The following is a 16,345-nucleotide window of genomic DNA, read 5'->3' on the forward strand; positions in this document are numbered from 1 at the left end:
GGAGTTGGAGAAAGGAAACTTGGCTACTTCCCAGCCCCCAAAGCCCCCTGCTGAGCTGCCCCTCCCAGATCCCATTGTTCCTTCTAAGTCAGCAAATCTCTCCTTCCAGCTTTCTGCATCTTCTTCCTCTTTCAGACCTGGCCTCCCTCTGGCCTAATCAGCTTCCAAATGTTGCGTGGACACAATTTTGTGTGAGCAAGGATTCCTTAGACCCAAGCCAATTTCATTATCTTATTCATTGCTCATGCTTTATATGGGAGTTTCTGGTGTGCCTAACCCCATGAGAGCCCATGGGATGTTGGAGAAGTGATTTAAAAAGACAGGAACTTTGGCCTCAGGGTGCTCATTGGCCAGGGTGCGGGGACATGGGCAAACAGGTCAATACATAAATAAACTGGTGCTTTCAGATACTGTGGTAATCAGAACTGCAAAAGAAGTAAGACAGGGTGAGGTGATAGAATGTGAAATGGGGATACTTTAGACAGAAAGGGAAGGTCTCTCTTTGGAGATGGTATTTGAACACACTTGATTAAGTAGAAGGAGTAATAAGTACAAAGGCCACCCAAGAAACAAGCCCAGTGAGGGAAGATTTCAAATTCCAACTTGCCTAGTCTTTACGAAAACTCCCAAAAAGTCCTCTGAGGAATCCCATGGACTTTGGGGAGGAAGGGGCCTTCAGGTTTATTCCATAACGTGGGGGAGTGGAGGGGCGCTCTCTAGTGGTGATAAGAGTTAAATTTCACCATCGCTGACCTGGAATGGCTCATGCTTCTGATATGACTGGGCTAATTACGAGTTTCACTCATTCCTGTCTCTCCCACACTTATTCATTCAACAGATGCTTCCTGAACGCAGTCTATGTGCCAAGCGCTATTCTAGATACTGGTAGAGTTGTGAAACCGCCAGTAAACGTCCCTGCCCCCTCTGGAGCTCACATTCTAAGGGACAGTCCTAAGCCTAGTACTCTAACCCCACCTCACCTCTGCCCTCCACTATTGCCCAGCTAAATCGCCATCCTAATGCTCCAGCAGCCAGATACTGCTGCGTCAGGGTCTTTGCACTCTCCGTTCCCTTCCCCTGGAAGGCAGTTTCCTGGCTCTTTGCATCGCTGGTTCGCGTGTCATCTCAGATGTGACCAAGTCAGAAAAGTGTAAACTTAGTTATTTATTGCCTATTGTCCCCACTAAAATATGAGTCCATGAAGGTTACTGTTTCCCCAAAATCCCTTAGCCTCGCACTTTTAAAAGGTGCTCAGTAAACACTTGCCGAATGGGTCTGAACATTCATTCATTCATTCAAAGAATATTGGGACTATTACACAGCCATTACACAACCATTAAGTGAACAAACTGAACAAACCAGACCAAAAAATCCGTCCCGAGCATTCTAAAAGTAAAATTACAACCCCCACGGGGCGCCTGTGTGGCCCAGTATGTTAGGCATCTGACTCTGGGTTTCCATAGGGTGGTCAACTCAGGGTCGTGAGATCGAGGCCCCTCTCTCTCAAATAAGTACGTCTTTACAAATAGCAACCCCTGCACTACTCATCCTCATGAGCCTGCTTTATTTTTTCTACACATTTATCACCAAAACTATTAAAATTTACTCCACGAATGCAGGGGATTTTGTCCTGGGGATCTTGACCCCCACGCTCCTCTCAGCGATCAGAACAGGGTCGGCATCAGGTCATTCATTGCTCAGTTAAGCACAGACTGAACGAACTCTGGATCTCAGCCTGCTCTATCCCCCCAGACTTTTCAGCCACATGGTTCCAAGGGGGAATGGGCCTCAAGAGGAGCCAAGAAGTGACCTTAGGCGCCCCGACCCAGGAGCTCGAGCTCCGGGCGAAGGGCCATTAGAGCAGCTGAGGAGTTGGGAGGCGCTACCAGCCCGGAACCCAGCGAGGGCCTGGGGGCCTGGAGAGCTTCCAGGAAGAGCCGGCGAAGGCTCGCAGAGCTTCGCCCGAGACGGTGGGCGGTGCCTTCCGAGGATAGGAGTCACATGACTCGCCCGTGCACCGCCCACCTCCTCGTGGGCGGGGTGTTAGGAAGGGGCCGGGGCACATGCTAATCAACCCCAGGCGGCGGCCAATCGTGGCGCGCGCCGAGGGTCCCGGCAGGGAATCTTGGACGCTGGCTTGCGCGCAGGCTCGCGTCGGGGCGGCCCCCGGCTTGTGCGAGCGGCGCGGCGGGCCTGCGAGCTGGAGTTGCAGCGGCTTCCTTGACCTCCTTCTCGTGTTCGGCGGCCGGCCGCATAAAGCCCGGCCCGCGCAGCGGGCAGGCGGGGGCTGCCTCAGGCGGAGGCGGAGGTGCGGCGGAGGGTGGGGGCCGCTCCCTTCGCAGGAGCCCGGGCCGGCCCGTGCCTTTGCACCGTGCTCCATGCATCCGGAGCCCGCCCCGCCCCCGAACAGCAGCAGCCCCGAGCTTCCCCTCAGCGGCGGCAGCACCACCAGCGGCAGCCGCCGGAGCCGCCGCCGCAGCGGGGACGGGGAGCCCCCGGGGTCGCCGCCACCGCCAGCCGCCGTCACCTACCCGGACTGGATCGGTCAGAGTTACTCCGAGGTGATGAGCCTCAACGAGCACTCGATGCAGGCGCTGTCCTGGCGCAAGCTCTACTTGAGTCGCGCCAAGCTCAAAGCCTCCAGCCGGACCTCTGCTTTGCTCTCCGGCTTCGCCATGGTGAGCTCGGGCCTCCCTGCCCTGCCCCCTCTCCTGTCCTGGACGCTCCCTCAGCAGCCGCGACGGGATCCACAGGGAGCTCGCCGGGCGGGCTGGGGGTGCGGGGAAGATCTGGGTGAGAGGTGTCGGGGACGCTGGAGGGGGTCAGAGGTACTGGACCTGAGACGAGGTGGGCGGCGAGTGACATCTGGTGTGGGAGATGGGGTGTCAGACAAATGTCCAAGGTTGGGGAACTCAGGTGCCTTTGAATGGGCAACTTTGATGCAGCAAGTGGAGAGACACAGCAGAATCTTGGAAGTAGATCTGTAAGAAAACAGTCCCACGTATGTTCAGGGACAACATACGTTGTTGGAAGGAAGGACGTAAAGGGTCTGATCTCTGTGGGAGCAGGTGTCAGGAGGTGGGGAGGAGGAGTCGGACCCCTGAGCTGTCTTTCTTGTGACCCCACACTTGAGGCAGAAAGGTATTGGCCAAGACCTTTTATCACCTAGTGTAGAGGGGATTTCCTGACACTCTTTCTCCCACTGCATTTTCCGAGAGCCTCAGCCTAGTGTTTCGAAAACCACTCTCCGCTCTCAGTTTCTTCTCCAGAAACTTGCCACTGAGTCACTGGGTGCGGGGGAGGAGGGTGGGACATGTTCCCCTTGAATGGGCTTTCAGTTGATTTGGAGGCGTGGGTCAGGCACAGGTTCCTCTTCCCATGCCAGGCTAGGCTGGAGTGAGAAGCCTCTGAAGGGTGGGGAGCTCGAGGCTGCAGGTTGGGCGTGGAAGTGGTCCTAAGGGTGCCCTCAGGCCTGGAGTCTTCCACAGCAGGGCCTGCAGAACGACTGGTGGTGATCACTATGGGACACCTGCCTGTGTGAGTGAGGTCTGCCCTCCTCTCCCAAGGTCTCTAGCCCGGAGCCCTCCTGCCTCCCCAGTGAGTGCGCTCAGCCCTTGGCCTTGAGGGAGGGAGTGTTTTCTTGGGAGTGTGTCTAGTACTCTCGCTGTGTTCTACAGACAAGTGGGCCGACCGTGGAGCTTCAACTCTTCGGAAGCCCTGAGTGGGCCCAGAGCACACTGGGCCTCAGTGGAAAAGCCAAGTGATGCGGGGTGGGGCAGAGCTCACCCGGCTCACCCTTTGTTGCCTGTGTGACATCAGACACATTTCTCTCTGCATCTTGATTTCTGAATCAGTAAATGAAGGCTGCTGCTTAGAAGTAGCTCTGACTTTAAGAATTAAATAGAGGAAGCCCTTGAGAGGGGATGAGAGGATCTGTGTTTGTGTAAGGGAGTGGCACACTAGTTTTTGCTTTAGGTCATAGGATGGAATTCTGTTCTCTCACTCCCGAATCCTTGGACACCCGTCTCTGCCTCTGCCTGAAGGATCTCTAAGACTAGCTGACCGTTGACCAATCATTCACCCTGTACTAGGTGTTGTTTAGGTTCCCTGAACTTTCACACTAACTCCTCAACCACCTGTTGAGGTGGTTTTGCCGCAGCGTTTTCCCACGCTGTACAGCTAGTCTGCTAGAGCAGGACTTGAACCTGAGTCTGCTGGCATCCAGAACTGCCCTGGGCCCTTAGGCGTTTTGTGGCGTATGAAGTTCTGATTAGTGTCCAGCCACGGACATGTTCGGACCAGGTGTCCTAGGAAATGAGAGAGCAGGAAAGTTAAGCAAAATAAAATGTTAACAGTTAGGGGGAAGGGACTGACACAATTAGCTTTCCACAGCTGTGCTCTGGGTTTAAGATGGTGGCACACCTGTTCCCCTGTTTCTTGGGGTCAAATTCTTAGCTGCCCAGGCCCCTTCCCACTCCAGGAGAAGTGAGGATCTGAAGGGTGGCACTTTCCTGCCCTGTGGAGCCCTCTTTGTCCTCCAGGCCAGCCTCCTAATCACACAATACTCTTCCTCTTGCTGAAAACACTGCAGGAAGTCAGGAGGCAGGGGCATCCAGTGGCATTGGGTGGGCCTTGGCTCACCCAGATTTGTGTCTAGGGGACCTTTATTTTCCCTGGTCAGGGTGGAGAAGGCTTCCTGGCTCCCAGATGAACTCCCCGAAGTTCCTCCAGCAGGGAGGGGCTGAACCCCATCATGGCCTCCATTCTGGGGAAGCAGTTACAAGAGGGTAACTGTTTGCTGTGAGTCTGGGAGAAATGGAGTTGGGGTGGACAGACAGATCCGAGAGGCAGGCAGGTCTGCGTGTGCCCCAGCCCCCACGACAGACACCCAGCCTTGTGAGTGAGCCTCTGAGAGAAGGGGGTGCCACCGGACCCAGCACCATGGAAACAGAGTGAGCGAATTTCCTGGACTATCCTCCCTTGGCCCGTGAGTCAGCACAACCAACTTCCTGCCCCCAGAGGGCTTCCTTCCTAGAGACCTGGAAAACCAGAGACGCACTGATGTGACCTCTGATCTCTGAGGGTGGGAGAGTTGGCAAGGCTGCCCGGCTCACCTGTTCAGCAGGTGAGATTGAGGGAGGGTCTCCCAAGAGCCTGGAGGGGATTGAGAGACTCCCAGCTCGTGGGCAGAAGGGCCTGGCCCGCTGCCCTGATGTGCTGGGGAGATAGGCCGTGGGTTCTCAGACAAGTGGCTGTATACTCTGGAGCCCGTTTTCTCATGTGGACAAAGGGGAGACATTCCCTGCAGTGCCATGGACTTGCCTGAAGATTCATCCAGAGTCCCGACCGAGCCCACAAGATATGGAGGAATTTGGGGGATCTGACCATATACACCTTAGCTGGACCCTCTCTACTCTACAGACAAGAATCCCACTCCTGACGGCATTCCCAGAAGCAACAGGCCCCTGCTGGGCTCAGCATCCAGACTCCAAAACCAGGGGCTCTGTGTGCAGGACACAATCTCCTGCAGGTGGTTCTTGAGCCGAGGGTACCCTTGTGGTCTGTGACTCGGGTCATCTGTGCCTCCATTTATCTCTGTGAGAGGCGGCCCCCTTGGCCCAACCCTGTGTCCTGCAGGACGGTGGTGAACCCACAGGCAGTCTTGGTTTGCTGGGGAGGGCAGGCTGTAACGTTAGCCTAAGCAGAAGATAATTGGGAAGGTCAGCCTGCTGCCGTAAACAAAATGCTTTCCACGACCTGGGATCAATTATTTTTGGATTATCTCCTTCCTCAAGTTCTCTGCCCGCGAGCACCCTTTTGTTCCCAGGTTCCAGGGCTGGGTTCAGAAGTTGCTGGGAATTTTTGTGAACATCACTTGGAGGGAAGAGCTGAAACCGTAAGGCATTGAGCCTCTGGGATATGTTCAGAGTTCAGGGGGCGTGGAGATGAGGGAGACCTTACTCTCACTGCTCACAGGGCTGATTACCAATAGTAATCGTTGGTTTTGTTGCCTGGGTCCTTGCCATAGGCCAGACATTGTGCTAAGCGTTTTACTTGTACCTTCTCTTGTGATCTTCATACCACCTGGTAAGGGTAGGTGCTTGTCCCAGGTGAAGGACTTGCCCAGGGTTCCTTGGCTGGTCAGCTGCAGAGCCCTGTGACCCTGGTGTAGCCCGGTCGCTGTGGAAGAGAGCTTACCGGAGTGGTAGGAGGACAGAGGTGGGAGGGTCCAGTATGACCGAGCAAAGTAAGAGCGAGGACTCTGTAGCCAGACAACTTGGATTCAAATTCCAGCTCTGCTGCTTATAACCTTGAGATCCTGGGAAAGTTCTTTGATGTCTCTGGGCCTTGGGGCTTCCTTACCTGTAGAATGGGGATAATAGTAGTACCTACCTCATAGGGTTGGTGTGAAGATTCTTTTTTTTTTTTTCTTTTGAAAGATTTTATTTATTTATTTGACACACAGAGAGACTCACCGAGAGAGGGAACACAAGCAGGGGGAGTAGGAGAGGGAGAAGCAGGCTTCCGACTGAGCAGGGAGCCGGATGTACGGCTCGATCCCAGGAGCCTGGGATCATGACCTGAGCTGAAGGCAGACACTTTAACCCACTGAGCCACCCAGGCGCCCCTGAAGATTCTTTGAGTTAGTATTTGCAAAGCACTTAGGGTGTACCTGGCCCAGGTTTTCAGAAATCCCGCTCACTCCTGTTCTCATGGGACTGCTCTAAAAGGGTCAACTGATCTAGAAGAATATGATTCCAGCTAAACCTTGAGGTGGTAGAGTTAGGGCATGGGGAAGAGCCCGCTGATTAGAGGAAGGGTTGAGAACAAAGTTATAAAGATGAGAAATTTAGGGTCTCAGGGAAAGGCAGCGGGGCTGGTGTAGCTTGGAGTTGTGAGTGTGTAAGGAATAGCTAAAAAAAGTTGAATCTAGGCAGGGAAGATGTTACGGGGAGGGCCTTGACTGACTGCTTCAAAAGTCTGAACTCTTAGGTAGGCAGTAGGGAGCCATGCAAGGTTTGGAAGGGAAAGAGTTACATGATGAATTCTAGAATAATCCTGATGATGTTCTTGTTTACTAACTTCCAGACGTGAGCCTGGACCCTTCTCTTTCATTCTTATTTAATCCTCAGATCAGCTCTTAAAGGTATGTACTATAGATCGAAGAACTAAGGTTCAGGGCACCTGGGTGTCTCAGTCGGTTCAGCATCTAACTTCATCTCAGGTCATGATCTGGAGGGCGGGATGCTCTGCACTTAATGGGGATCCGCTTCTCCCTCTCCCTCTGTCCCTCGTCCCGCTCATGCTCTCTCTCTCTTTCAAATAAATAAATAAAATCTTTAAAAACAAAAACAAAAGCTAAGGGGCGCCTGGGTGGCACAGTCCGTTGAGCGTCTGTCTTTAGCTCGCGTCGTGATCCCGGGGTCCTGGGATTGAGCCCCAAGTAGGGCTCCCTGCTCATTGGAGAGTCTGCTTTTCCCTCTCCCTCTGCACCTGCCCCTGCTTGTGCTCTCTCTCTGTCTCTCTTCCTCTCTGTCAAATAAACAAGATCTTTAAAACAATACAAAACAAAAAGAACTCAAAAGCTTAAGAAAAAAACCCAAAACCTAAGTTTTTTTTTTTTTTTTTTAAAGATTTTATTTATTTATTTGACAGAGAGAGAGATCTCAAATAGGCAGAGAGGCAGGCAGAGAGAGAGGAGGAAGCAGGCTCCCTGCGGAGCAGAGAGCCCGATGCGGGGCTCGATCCCAGGACCCTGAGATCATGACCTGAGCCGAAGGCAGCGGCTTAATCCACTGAGCCACCCAGGCGCCCCCCAAAACCTAAGTTTTATGGAAACATAGAGGTTAAAATACCCAGCTAGTAGAATTCATGGACTGGTGGGTCTGATTTGGAGCCCTTTCTACTTGCCCGCCCTCTGGCTGCCATAGCTGGTTGATAGCTGGGCCCTTGAATCCTTCCAGATGTCGGGTTTTGCACTCCAGACTGTTTATAAATGGAAATTTGTCGAATGCCCCAAGGCGGGGGGAGCTCCCTGCCTAGCTGAGAAGCCTTTTGTAAAACTTCACAAGTGCCTGTCATGAAATTTCTGGAATTTTCATCTGGGAACCTTGTTGAGTTCTGCTGGTTGTTGGGTTCAGGGCTGGCAAAGGAGAATTCTAGAGTTTCTCAAGGTGGCATGATGGAAATCAGTGTTTGGAGTTGGGGTGGGGTCCCTTGGAGAAGTAAAGCCGAGAAAGTTGTGAGCAAAAGCCACTAGGTTTCTCACTAATGGGACTTCAGGGTAGCCTTTAATAAATTTTATTTTTAAGTAATCTCTACACCGAACTTGGGGCTCGAACCCACAACCCTGAGATCAAGAGCCCTACACGTTCCACCAACTGACCCAGCCAGGTGCCCCTTGAGTAGCCTTTAATATACTCCCCAGAAAGAATGCCGCAGACTGGTAGGACCACAGACTCCTTTCTTCAGAGGAGAATCTTGTGGGACTGTGATTTGATAGCAGCCCTGTTTGGTTTTTGAGCCTTGGTCTAACCCAGAAATGAGCCAATTTTTTCTAAGGGTCAAATAGTAAATACTTTCAGCTTTATAGGCCACATAGTCTTGATGGTAAACTACTCCATTCTGCCATTTAATTAATTAACTTACTTACTTTAAATATTTTATTTTTTATTCCTTAAAGATTTTATTTATTTATTTGACAGAGATCACAAGCAGGCAGAGAGGCAGGCAGAGAGAGAGGAAGAAGCAGGCTCCCCGCTGAGCAGAGAGCCTGATGCGGGGCTCGATCCCAGGACCCTGAGATCAGGACCTCAGCCAAAGGCAGAGGCTTAACCCACTGAGCTACCGAGGCACCCCTAAATATTTTATTTCTTTATTTGTGAGAGAGGGAGAGAGCACAGGGAGGGGGAGCAGTAGGCAGAGGGAGAAACAGGCTTCCCACTGAGCAAGGAGCTGGATGTGGGACTTGATTTGGGACTTGATCCCAGGACCCCCGGGATCATGATCTGAGCTGAAGGCTGATGCTTAACTGAGCCACCCAGGCGCCCCTCAGTTCTGCCATTTTAGCTCGAAAACAGCCACAGAGTGTAGCCCCAGTGCTGAATGCTGGGGAAACAGGGAACTAAGAGCGGGGCCGGGGGGGTGGGGTGGGGACAAGTCGTGTAATACCGTCTTTAGAACAGGTTTGGTAATTGTGGTAGTTGGGGAGCCTTTGACGATACCCATTTCCCACCAGTGGGCGTCCTGGCCTCACCTGGGAGGCCCCAGGGTGCAGAGCTGGAGGTGACTCTTGGAAGGTAAAACCTGGGGAAGTTGGAATTAGCTAGATGTCCGGGAGGCCTAGGCCTGTCTGTCCTCCCCAGAACCTGCAGGTTCAACTGTTTGGCTTATGACATAAATTTAGTGATTTGCAACCACCCTTTTTTTTTTTTTTTTTAAATGAACGGAACAAAAGAGCAGCGGGCATTGCTTGTTGTAAGGATAGTCTCTATCGGTGGCCTTTCAGGAGAAGTATTGTTTGGGGAAACTTTTGTTTCTTTTATAAACGTGTATCTATTTATAGAAACATTTGGAGTACCGGACTATAGTGGTCAAAAGAATTTGTAAACCACTAGTCTAGGCCTCGATCATCTCTTAATAGATGGTTTGCATTTGAGGACGGGCCGGCAGGCTTAGACAGCTCCCGGTGACCCTGGGTGACTGCTTGGCGGCCCTCGTGTTCCAGGCTGCGGCCACCCCCTCTCCTAAAAGAGTGAACAGTGAAGCCCAGGCTTGGAAAGGACAGTTGGGTCTCCCAACTGTGGACGCTGGGGTCGGGCCAGGCACGGGAGGGCTGCCTCCGAAGGGCCCGGACTTCCAGGCGCCAGGTGGCAGGGGTCTCCATGGAGCCAAGCAGGAGTGAGGCGAGGTGGTTGGCATTCGGGCGTAGCAGGCAAATGCTTGGCAAGGCCAGCCAGGCCCCACCCGTTGCAGAATCACATGGTCCTCCTCTTGGCTCATGCTTAAAAATTGGCATCCCAGTGGCCCCTGTGCGGGGTCCAGGGACCAATGTGCGGTGGGGCTGGCAGTCTCTCGTCCTTCCTATCCCTTTAGGCCCCATGTGGTGAGGTTCAAGCAGGCCCTTGGCTGCCTGGGAGCTGTTTATTTTGGGTTGACAGACCGGCACTCTGGCTATATTTACCTTGCAAAGCTGTTTGCAATCTGATCTGATTGGATCTCTCTGCGACTCAGCTGGGGCCCTGGGGGTCACCTGCGGGATTCCACAGCCCCCTTGACTTTCTTCTCTATGTATGTGGGGGGATTTCCCAAGAGGGAAGCATTCTGGAAAAAACAGTGGCTTGTGTTGCTGTGAATGGTTCTTATCAGGATCCGAGATGCTTGCCATCTGTTCCTTCGCCACATTATATCTTTCTGCAACCCCATTGCGCTGAACTTGGTCCCCGGTGCGGGAACGGTACACACAGCCAACCTGTATGGTCAAAGTCCCAGGAATTGTCGGGGCTGATAAGGGTGATGCGGTTTCCTGCAGAGCTTGGCATCAGGGCCTTTCCTCTTCCTTGGAGTGCCCAGCGTTTCAGGCTTTGCTGTGCCTAGCCTTTCCCCAGATCAAGACCAGGGAGGGCTGGCAGGTTCTGGGGTCCCCCAGGCCAGGTATGTCCCGGTAGCTGTGATTTCTCGTCCTGGATCCTGTGAGTTTGACAAATGGTATGGAAAGGATGGTCTCTGTCCTGCCAAGGTAGCCATCTGGCCCAGTGTGGTTTTGGGGCACACTCTTTCCTTATGCCCCAGTTTGGAGCTGGGGCAGACTCAGTTCGGAGTGGGGATCTGACCTCCTTACCCATCTTGGAGGCCAGAACCTTGGCCCATGGTATCCGTCCGTTCTCTCCAGCCTGAGTGGATGGTGTCCAGGGGTTGTTCTTTTTTCTCTGCCCCCCTTTTTTTTTAAACAGATTTTATTTATTTATTTGACAGAGAGAGAGAGAAAGAGGGAACACAAGTAGGGGGAGCAGGAGAGGGAGAAGCAGGCCTCCCACCGAGCAGGGAGCCTGATGTGGGGCTCAATCCCAGGACCCCGGGATCATGACCTGAGCCAAAGGCAGAGGCTTTAACCCACTGAGCCACCCAGGCGCCCCTTCTTTTTTCTTTTTTAAAATTGTATTTATTTAAGCAATTTCTATACCCAGCGTGGACCTTGAACTCAGGACCCGAGGTCAGGAGCCGTATTTTCTACCAACTGAGCCAGCCAGACAGCCCTGGGCTATTTCTCTTCTGCTTCAAGCCGCCTGCTTTTCTTTTCAACTAAAATTTATTGAGTACCTCCTGTGGTCTGGCCCTGTGTTAAATGTTTACACGTCAAGACCTCATCTATCAGTCTCCTCAGCGACTACATCCGTCTGGGCAGACTGGGGGGCTTCTGAACAACAGACATTTATTTCCTCCCACTTCTGGAGGCTGGAAGTCCAAGATCAAGGTGGTGGCAGATTCAGGATCTGTTGAGGGACTGGCTTCCTGACTCACTGCTGCTGTCTACTCACGGTGCCCCTCCTGTCCCAGGAGGGGCAGGGGGCTCTCCAGGCTCTCTCTCTTTTTTTTTTTTCAAGGGCACTGATCCTGCTCAGAGGGCTCCATCCTGTGTCCTCATCACCTCCCAGAAGCCCCGCGTCCTAGTGCCATCAAGTCAGGGTTAGGATTTTAAGGTGTGAATTTAGAGGGAACATAAACATTCGATCAGTTGCAGCATCCTGACGGGAAGAGCATTCCTACTTGAGTTCAGAGCTCCCGCTCGCAGTGACCTTTGGGACAACCTCTGGGACAGCTGACCGCACCTCTCTGGGACTGTTTCCTCATTTGTAAAAGAATAATAATGATGTGGGGCTCCTGGGTGGCTCAGTGGGTTAGGGCCTCTGCCTTCGGCTCGGGTCATGGTCGCGGGGTCCTGGGATCGAGCCCCGCATTGGGCTCTCTGCTCAGTGGGGAGCCTGCTTCCTCCTCTCTCTCTGCCTGCCTCTCTGCCTACTTGTGATCTCTGTCAAATAAATAAATAAAATCTTAAAAAAAAAATAATGATGTGGCTCATAATCATGGAGACTTTATTAAGCTTACGATACACCAGGTCCTGTTCTAAGGATTTTATATTCTTCAGCCTGTTGAATCCTTATAACAACCATAAATGGGCCCGTTTTATAGATGCAGCACAGAGAGGTTGAAACACCTGTCCAGGGTCACCCACGAGCTTTGGAAGTGAAGGAACCCATTCATTCTTCTCGGCTATGTAGAGAAGACACCATCTGTTCTGTAAGGGAACAGTTACCTCTGTGTGCCCCCCCAGTGCTCAGGTCAGGGCCTGACAGAACTAATGCGTCCGGACATTTCCAGAAAGTGAATAAATTTAGCCAGGGGACATGGGGCAGCCAAGCAGCGGGCTCTCCTGCTTGTCCTTTCTCTGGTTTCAGGTTCTGGGGCAGCAGGCCAAAACAGGAAGAGGAAGTGCTGGGGGTGGGGAGGTGGTGGCCGGAGGCATGCGTTGCTAGAGGGTGCCCCCCTTTTCCAGCGTGGGCAGCAGGCCTGGTGACAGAGACCAGGGGGCCTTGGGATGTGTCCCTTAACTCCTTGTGCCCTGGTGGTCTGCCTTCACACGTGGGGACTAAGAATTCTCAGGATTGGCATTAGGCCACCAGTGATCTTAAAAAACAGTTGATATCCTGACGGCACTGCCCCGGGTTTGTAGGAGTTGTTTGTGAACTCCTGGGCTGAACTGTTCATGTGGTCATCCGTTGCAACAAGCGTAGGGCAGAAGTCTGTGAATCTCATTGAAATTGTCTGCAGAGTCCTGTGAGTGTGTATATATACACCTGAACATTCTAAGGAGGGTGTATCGTGATTTTCACCAGATTCTCAAAGGGGTCAGACCGCATGTCAGCTCTAGCCTGAGACCTGCATCTCGCCACGTCCCTCCTCTTACAGACAAGAGGGGAGGGTTTCAACCAGGGTCAAACAAGGGAGCAGGAGTGGTTCTGGAGCCAGAACTTAGGCCCCCCACTTTGGCCTTGCTGTTCTGACATCCCAAGTGTAGCTCTCCAGCAGGAGGGTGGAAACCCCAGAGGATTCCATGTAGAGATAGTGGATTTGGAGATGAGGTTTCTAAGCTGAAAAATAATAATAAAGCTCACTTTCATTGAGTGTTTACTCTGGGCCAGGCTCAAAGTATTTTCCATGGGCCTAAGTATCTTACAACCAACTTCGTCCTCACAGCAATCCTCTGATCGTGTACCATTACTCCCATTTTACAGATAAGGAAACCAAGGCCCAGAAAGTTGAAGCAGCTTGCCCCGGAGCCTTATAGCCCAAGAGAGGGCAGAGGGGTCAAGGTTCAAAGCCAGGCAGCATGGCTCTAGAGCCCATGCTCCCAACCACGGGCCCACACGGTCTTTCCAGGCCAAAGGAAGGGTACAGAAAGGCATAAGAAGGGGCACCTGGGTGGCTCAGTGGGTTAAAGCCTCTGCCTTCAGCTCAGGTCATGATCCCAGAGTCCTGGGATCGAGCCCCACATCGGGCTCTCTGCTTAGCTGGGAGCCTGCTTCCTTCTCTCTCTCTGCCTGCCTCTCTGCCTACTTGTAATCTCTATCTGTCCAATAAATAAATCTTTAAAAAAAAAAAATAAGGCATAAGAAGTGAAAGCAGACAGGGCCAGGCATTCAGGGAGAAGGAGAGCTAGCTAGTGGGGTAAGAAAGAGCCCACCCTCTCCCAGGAGTAAGGAGGGGTTAGGGTAGCTGGTACGGGGGCTAGGGGATACATCTCAGCATTGGTCCTCCCCCACTCAGCCTGCTGCATACATAGCAAACGCTGTATGAAGAATGGTCAGTATGCTTGACGGTATTGTCATTGGCACTTGCTGCCCCAGTCCCTCCAACCCGGGCAGGAAGACCCTGGCACTGTGCCCACTGCCCGCTCTTCCTGGCCCAGATCTGATGAGCTGCCTCCTTCACATGGGGGTGATTTGCAAAGCCCAGGTGAGAAGCAGCAGGTGGAAGGCCCACAACGTGTCCCTGATGACCCTGGGTCTGCACATCTCCAGGAACTGGGAAGCAGCTAGTGCGTCAGCTGTGGGGCCCGGGGCCCAGAGTGGGGGCTAGTGGGGCTAGGGGAGGAGATGGCCCCAGGGCTTGCCAGCCACACTGCAGCAGCACTGGGCTCTGTGTCTTCTAGGAAGCTTCTGCGTTCCTTGTTGGTTGGTGCACTGTGTTCTCAGAAGGGGCCTGGCCTGACCTGGGAGGGTCTCCTCTCTCTACCCCACCCCTCTCCTTGTGCCTGGAGCAGGGCATGAAGGAGAAGCCTGTGCTAGGGAATGGACGTGGGGCCAGCAGAGACAGTGGTTCGTGGTTGCTGCTGCTGCTCTTTCTTTCTTTTCTTTTTTTCTTTCTTTTTTTTTTTAAATTAAGTTGTATCTGAGTAAAATATCCGTCAAACTTACTGTCTTAACTGTTAGTGGTAGTTGGGTTTGAATAGCTAGCTGGGTGTTAGGAGCAGCGGTGACCGTGGGGGAGATGTTTTCCATGTACCGGGGACTCATTTAATCGTGGAAATAATCCTGTGAACTAGGATGGGATATCTCGGTTTTACAAATAAAGACGTTGGAGCTCAGGAGAGGCTCTGTGACTTTCCCAGGACATGTGGCTTGCAAGGATTCAGATCCAGCAGCCTGGGCTCCAGACCTGCTGTCTTCACTAGGACTCTCAGCCCTGAGTGAGTGGGTCCTATTACCCCCACTATACAGAGAAGGAAAACTGAGGCCCCAAGAGGCCAGATACTTTGCCCAGGGTCCAAGAGCTTGATGGGAGGGGGGCCATGAGGGCCCCGGCACTCAGCCCGCCTCTCCCCTACCCCCCAGGTGGCGATGGTGGAGGTACAGCTGGACGCCGACCATGACTACCCGCCGGGGCTGCTCATCGCCTTCAGTGCCTGCACCACGGTGCTGGTGGCCGTGCACCTGTTTGCGCTCATGATCAGCACCTGCATCCTGCCCAACATCGAGGCGGTGAGCAACGTGCACAACCTCAACTCGGTCAAGGAGTCACCCCATGAGCGCATGCACCGCCACATCGAGCTGGCCTGGGCCTTCTCCACCGTCATCGGCACGCTGCTCTTCCTGGCCGAGGTCGTGCTGCTCTGCTGGGTCAAGTTCTTGCCCCTCAAGAAGCAGCCGGGGCAGCCCCGGCCCACCAGCAAGCCCACAGCTGGCGGTGTGGTGGCCAGCGTCAACGGCAGCACGGGCGGCATCACCCCGGGCCAGGCTGCCGCCATCGCCTCCACCACCATCATGGTCCCCTTCGGCCTGGTCTTTATCGTCTTTGCTGTCCACTTCTACCGCTCACTGGTCAGCCATAAGACGGACCGGCAGTTCCAGGAGCTCAACGAGCTGGCCGAGTTCGCCCGCCTGCAGGACCAGCTGGACCACAGAGGGGATCACCCCCTGACGCCCGCCGGTCACTACGCATAAGCCCTTGTGGGCCCGGGCTCTGCAGATCTCTGGCCTGATGCCGCTCTCCACGACCTCGTCCTGCCCCAGCCTTGAGGACAGCCAGCCAGCTCTGGGGATTGGGCTTTTGTCCAGGGGCAGAGAGTGGAGGGAAGAGGCTTTTATTTTTTTTAAGAGAAACGACTGCACTTTGAGACTTTCCTGTTCTTCCAGCTTTGGGCTCACCTCCCGGTAGGAGGCCACCGGTGGGAGCCAGAGTGGGGACAGACGCTCCCTTTGTCCCTCCTCCTCCCGTGTGTCCATGCCACTTGATGCTTCTTGTCTTTTCTGTCTTGACCACCCCCTGCCCCGTTCAGTGTCATGTGTGTATGTGTGTGTGTGCGTGTGCGTGCGTGTGCGTGCGTGTGTGCGCGCACAGAAATATATTCATAAGGGACACCTCCTGTGTGTGTATTTGTTGGGTCTGGACTGCCTGCTGGTACTTCTCCAGTGCTCCAATCAGGGGAGCCTCTATGCAAAAAAAACCCCACTTTTTAACATTTGATTTTGAAAATTTTCAGACCTCTGAAAAAGTTGCATGAATAGTAACTGAAATACCTAGATTGTCAGTTCTTGTCATCTACAGCAGTTGTGTTCTAGGAATTAGCTGGTGTCGAACCATTGCTCCTGTGGGGTTAGGTTCCTACAAGCCTTTGTCTTATAGGCGTGCAGTAGGTAACCTTGTTTTATGTGTTTCTGTTTTTGTTTTCAGTTTTTAAGCAATCTCTGCACACAGCATGGGGCTTAGACTCAACAACCCTGAGACTGAGAGTTGCATGCTTGACTGACTGAGCCAGCCAGGCACCCCTATGTGCATTTCTGTTTAA

The 16,345-nt window shown here is 53.1% G+C and overlaps 1 protein-coding gene across 1 annotated transcript; it reads left to right on the forward strand.

The window, feature by feature from the left end:
* Window positions 1-2,120: 2,120 nt before the first annotated feature.
* On the forward strand, window positions 2,121-16,073 carry ORAI1 (ORAI calcium release-activated calcium modulator 1). Its single transcript, XM_046025423.1, has 2 exons — window positions 2,121-2,678; window positions 14,892-16,073. The coding sequence occupies exons 1-2, from the start codon at window positions 2,379-2,381 to the stop codon at window positions 15,498-15,500; spliced, it is 909 nt and encodes a 302-aa protein (XP_045881379.1). The 5' UTR covers window positions 2,121-2,378; the 3' UTR covers window positions 15,501-16,073.
* The last annotated feature ends 272 nt before the right edge of the window (window positions 16,074-16,345 follow it).

Source organism: Meles meles, chromosome 12 (genome assembly GCF_922984935.1).
Source record: "Meles meles chromosome 12, mMelMel3.1 paternal haplotype, whole genome shotgun sequence".
NCBI classification, from domain to species: domain Eukaryota; kingdom Metazoa; phylum Chordata; class Mammalia; order Carnivora; family Mustelidae; genus Meles; species Meles meles.